Genomic DNA, 6,000 nt, shown 5'->3' on the forward strand with positions numbered 1-6,000 from the left:
GCTAGGGTTTTGAAAGTTTTTGGAAAAGGGGAAGACGAATCGGGAGAGAGAAGCGGGAGAGAGATTGTGAGTAAATGCGATTGATGATGAATGTAGTGTTGAGTAGATGGAAAGTAGTGAGTAAATATGTCACTTCCCTCATTTAAATTTCTGAATTTCGCTCATGATAAAATGATAAAATGATAGGTTTACTGCATAAAATGATAGTTTTGCCGGATAGAATGATACTCTGAGTTGATACAATGATACTTTTACTGATAGTTTTGCTTAGAATCTCTCTTCATATTCTGCTGGTAAGAGCTGTGAACAGAGTGGTTCTTGCTTCTGATGAGTTTCGCGAACTTTTGCCTTCGGATGATCCCTTGTGGAGAAAATGCATAGATCCAATGGATGCTTTGGCCCGCTCGACTGTCAAGTATGCTCAATCTGTGGAAAGAAGAATTAAATAGAGAAAGCTAGCAAGTTCATGTCAATGTTAATATATATTTCTGAATGTAACATTTATTAAAATTATCCGTACATGTACGTTGTAAGCCTGTAAATCTACATTCAGATGGGCTATATAAGCAAAGAACTCAAACAATCAATTTATCATGCAAAAGTATCATTTTATCATTTGAAACTATCATTTTATCCCTTCAAACTATCATTTTATGATGCAAAAGTATCATTTTATCAGCCAAAAATCTAAAACTATCATTATGAAACAAAAATATCATTTTATCAGTGAACCTATCATTTTTGCCCACTGAAACTATCATTTTATTCCCCGAAACTATCATCTTATCCAACCAAAGAACTCAAACAATCAATTTATCATGCAAAAGTATCATTTTATCATGCAAAAGTATCATTTTATCATTTGAAACTATCATTTTATCCCCTTAAGTAGGCCAAAAGAAGCTGCTGAGCATTTGATGGACCATGCCTCACGCTATTTTGAACTCAATTAGTAACAATTCTATATATGATCATACCGAGCTAGGATCTTCTTCACTTATAAAAATTAGCCCAATTTTGAATGATTTATATAATGCTCAACTCTTTGCTTATAGATTAAAATTTGTTGATTACTTGGGTGTGCAGAATTTTTTATATATTTCATTACTGTGAGCATGAAACTTATTTTACACATAATGAAATACTTTTGATTGAAAGAAATGGAAGATGAGCACATATTTTAAGATTCATCTAATGACAACGACGGAAATGCGATGAGTAGGAGACTACGGCGCAGCGGGTCGCGGATGCTCGTGACGGACAGCAGCTATGGTGACGGAGTATCGTAATTTGCCGAGCAGTAGCGTCAGTGACGACGTCGACTACACCGTGACAGCAAGCAGCGCTGCGTCCTGACCGAGCTGACGATTTCTGGAGCGGAGCGATGGGTTGTTGGCTGCTCCTCGAACTGGACAGCATCGCCACCACCACCAGAGGCCGTAGCTGCAGCGCCACCACCTCCGCCTCCAACAATCACCTGAAAGACGGCAGATTTAGGAGTGACAATTTTGCCCTTAATATATCCGAAATATGATAGTTTTGTTAGATTAAATCTAGACCATATATTTTAAAAATGTGTGGTGGAGATTTAGTTATAGGGTTATCACATAAATATGGGTTATCATTACAATGCACCCCTATATATATATATATATATATATATATATATATATAGGGATGTATTCATTTCCTTTTTGTATCTTTTGTTCTATTGTTCTTTTTAATCTCAGCCCCACGATTTTGTCATCCGACGGTTAGATTGATGCCACGTGTCATTTAATAATGCAGATTTTCAGTTGAATAATGCACACCGACTAATAATGCACCATTATAGTGTAATAATGCAGATCATCACAACCATCCAATTCAAGGATCCAAGGGTTGTGATCTGATAGAAGCTTGGACTGAAAAGCTGCGAAGGACCTTAACACACCCCTATATATATATAGAGTTGTATTCAATGTCGAACCAATTTTAATGACCGAACTAGAGAACAAATCATGTCCACCCATTTTCATAATCTGATGGTCTTAATTAATTCTCTCAAATATTATTAAATATTGTCTACATGTATTATAATATTATGCAAGTAACGTATGGGGGCTTATTTTGTAATTGTAACTTTGGCAGTTATTTTGTTTTCCTTGATTTCAGACAAGTTAATATGGCAATGATTTTTACACGATTTTACTGCACTCTTCATTTGCAATTCAATCTTATAATATATTCAGACACATTAATATGATAATGATATTCACACGATTCTAATCCACTCTTCATTTTCCATTGAATATGCTAATTGCACAGTTTAATCTGTCTATATAAACTAATCTCAATTCCGTTCATTCGCAATCTTCAACTATCATCTCTCTACTTCTTCGTCTTATTTGGTTGTATGGATTCGTCAAATAGCTTTACGCCTAGAACGGACTTTACTAGTACATCAATGGACGACTCGAGCAATCCTTCTCACACAACTGAATTTTCTCCCGAACCAAGAAACATTCGTTGAACTACTTCTACAGAAAATATTAACGACAGTCATGGGTCAATATTCGATGAGTTACAATCTCAGGTTGGCAGCTCACTTTTTGATTCTGACTCTGAATCATCCGAGGATGAAGAACTAGAGCCAGGTAGTAGGAATATTTGTTCTGTTTATCGCAGTGAATATCTTTCATATAAAAAATATTGATGTATAATTTTGTTCGTAGTAGTGAAATATATTTCATACTGGATGAAACAAACTTTTTTTAGTGACATACATCCCTGAATGTCCTTCCCAAATGAAGCCACATATTGGCAGGTTTTTCATACCTTGGATGATGCTACAGTCTTCTATAACAAATATGCACGGCAGGTAGGGTTTGACACCCGTAAACATGGATCTAAAAGGGTTGGAGATCTGGTTACATGGCTATACGTTGTGTGTAGTAGAGAAGGTGAGAAGCGAGTGAAGTATAAACAGCTTGAGACTAAACGTAGACGTTCTTCTAGAAAGTGTCTTTGTAAGGCTAAAGTTGCTTTTAAGTTTTGTAAGGGTACTGGTTATGTTGTTAAACAGTTTGAAGAGCGACATAATCACGATATGGTTCAATTACGTCATAAGCGATTTATGAGGCTCAATCGCAATATCGACCTAGTGCATCAGAAATTCATAGCAGATTGCGCAAGTGTAAATATCGGTCCCACGTTGACTTTTAGTCTGCTTAGCGAGGTCTTAGGTGGTTTGGATTACGTCGGATGCACCATTGTCGAGGTTCGCAACTATAGGCGTGATCTAAGAGCATATGTGGATGGTGCTGATGCGCAAATGGTATTAAATGATATGAAGCGGAAGAAGGAGATATGTTCGTCGTTCACCTACGACTTTAAGGTAAACTCTAAGGGCAGGCTTACACGTCTTTTCTGGTGTGATCCTATTGCCAAGCACAATTACCATTTGTATGGTGACATTGTCTCTTTCGACACAACCTTCTCAACAAATAGGTACGACCAATAAGTAGTCACTGTTTTAGATTGCTCCATCTTTTTTGGTTATTTATGTTTATGTTTAAATGATGAATTATTTATAGTTCCAGTTGATATAACATAATTACGAGGTGAACTATTTTGTCCACTATGATATGGGTACTTTTTTGATGGAATGTAGGTATTGTATGATTTTTGCACCATTCACGGGCAAAGACAATCATGGCAGACCCTTTACATTTGGTGCAGGATTGTTATCGAAAAAGAATGCTCCTTCTTTTGAATGGTTGTTCGAAAGGTTTGTTAAATGCATGGGCGCTGCTCCCAAATTGATCATTACTGATCAAGATTTGGGAATGAAGGTGGCTGTCGATAGTGTTCTAGTTGATACAAGACATCGATGGTGCATGTGGCACATCATGTTTAAGGTCGTTGAAAAATTGCCCAAGAATCAGCTCCACAATGAGGATTTAAAGAAGGAGTTTAATAAATGTGTGTGGTCGGAGTTGATAGATCCTGAAGAATTCGAAGAAACCTGGCACGAAATTATGGAAAAATACGGCCTTACAAACAACGAGTGGTTTTCGACAATGTTTGCCAATCGAAAATTCAGGGTATATCAACAACATACTATTGTTTTTATGTAATACTGTGCTGTACAAATTTTGCTTAGTTATGAACTATTTCAAGGTATTTATGAATCTATTTACATATGCGATGATATACATGTTCTAGCCTACTTCAGGGATTTTCCAATGAGTTCATTGATTAAGACCACCTCTGTATCCGAGTCTCAGAACAGTTTCTTCAAGAGGTACACTAAGTCTCGATGTAATCTAGTCGAGTTTCTTATGAATTACAACAATGCGATGGATGCCCAAAGGAGCAATAGCAACAGGTTTGAATATCATGACTCCAACACGACCCCAATGTTGAAAACAAATTCTGCACTTGAGAGGCATGCGTCAACAATCTACAGTGACGGTGGGATTAAGGCAATTCAGGAAGAGATTGAGGAAACAATTGATATTTGCACATTGGTAAAGACTTCAATCGAGGATGACGCTGAAATATATGTGATCAATGACAAGTTCTCTAAGGACTGGTCCGTGTCTTATTCCATCTCTGGCGATTCATATGTATGTGGGTGTAAACTATTTCAAAGACTTGGACTCGTATGCAGCCACATTTTTTGGGTATTACAAAACAAAAAATTGAAGATGGTTCCTGATCACTTACATGGAGGACGTTGGTTGAAGTCTAATTTTGTCAAGCCTGTTCATTGTGGTTTTGTTGACGATATTGAAAAAGCTCTCATTATCGATGTGGCAGCACAAGAATGGAGGGATATGTATGGTGATTATTTTGAGGTTGCACATACTATTAAGGGAAGCTTTGACCAAATTTGTGCATCCAGACAAATTTTTGTTGAAGGAAAAAAAGCGATATTGGGCAAGGGATTGTATTGTCTATTAGTGATAAGAGGCAAATGATTGAGAATTTCTATGGGTCTCAAGCCCCTAGCGAAATAGATGTCCATCCTCTCGACGTTGTCAAAACCAAGGGTTCAGGAAGACGGCCTCTTACACGCCTTGAGCAAGCAATGAAGCTGAAGGCAAAGCCGGGTCGTAAATGTGCCGAATGCGGCGAGGTTGGTAATCATGATGCAAGAAATTGCAAAAAGATTAAGGAGAAACAGAAGAAAAAGTAGTACAAGATATCTTTCGTCACTATGTCTTGATGTATTGTCTCAGTTTTTTAACTTCTTTATATTTTACTTAGATGAATATATTTTCTGTTTCGATGAATATAGTTTCATAAAAAATGAAGTAGTTAAGCTATTCTTTTTACGTTTTGGATGGATGAACTAATCTGATGGTCTGATGAATAAATATTTACACAGAATGAATAATTTTTTATATAGAGTGATCTCTTTATATTATCATTTATGTTTTATTGAACTCATAAAATGTTTTTTCATATTGTAGTCAATTTAATTCATCGTAAAACCATGTTTCCGCATCCCCCAGTATAAAAATTCCATAATATATTCTTATTAATTCATTATGTATTGAAATGTTTCACCATTTAATCACACTACTTTATCTAATAAAAATCTCTAATAACTGTACTACACAATATACCAATTTTGGTTACTTTAAGCAAATAACAAAGGAAGATTTAGACTATTCGGTTTACAGTTTACGTGGGAAAAATTGTTCCGATTTCAAATATCAAAACATCACTTCTTCTTAAGGTAACATGCTATCATTTTTTCAACATCAATGTCCTTGTTTTTGCTTTCCTCTACGTAGTATCTCGTTGTGATGCGCTTGTTGTTGAGGCATTCATGACTGATTATTGCATTCATCAAAGTTGAACAGTATTTGGCCCTCAAGCTCTGCAGTAATCCTTTGCTAGTTTTTTTTAGCCCACAATTTGAATATTCAACACGCTCACCCTTGTACGTTTCCATGTGTCTCATCAGAAAGACACCACAATCTTCAGCATTAGTTGTTGTCCTGCATG

General features: G+C 36.2%; 1 protein-coding gene across 1 annotated transcript; it reads left to right on the plus strand.

The window, feature by feature from the left end:
* The first annotated feature begins 2,773 nt into the window (after positions 1-2,773).
* LOC121781561 (protein FAR1-RELATED SEQUENCE 5-like) lies at positions 2,774-5,182 on the plus strand. Its single transcript, XM_042179284.1, has 5 exons — positions 2,774-3,489; positions 3,653-4,063; positions 4,145-4,610; positions 4,731-4,822; positions 4,906-5,182. Exons 1-5 carry the CDS (start codon positions 2,774-2,776, stop codon positions 5,180-5,182), a joined length of 1,962 nt encoding a protein of 653 aa, XP_042035218.1.
* Positions 5,183-6,000: the final 818 nt, after the last annotated feature.

The sequence above is a fragment of the Salvia splendens genome, chromosome 20 (assembly GCF_004379255.2).
Source record: "Salvia splendens isolate huo1 chromosome 20, SspV2, whole genome shotgun sequence".
Classification (NCBI taxonomy): domain Eukaryota; kingdom Viridiplantae; phylum Streptophyta; class Magnoliopsida; order Lamiales; family Lamiaceae; genus Salvia; species Salvia splendens.

Coding starts and splice junctions, on each gene's coding strand:
- LOC121781561 (XM_042179284.1), top strand. CDS start 2,774: ATGTCCTTCCCAAATGAAGCCACATATTGGCAGGTTTTTCATACCTTG. Junction 4,064..4,144: donor AACGAGTGGTTTTCGACAAT/GTTTGCCAATCG, acceptor AATTTTGCTTAG/TTATGAACTATTTCAAGGTA. Junction 4,823..4,905: donor GCACAAGAATGGAGGGATAT/GTATGGTGATTA, acceptor TTTTTGTTGAAG/GAAAAAAAGCGATATTGGGC.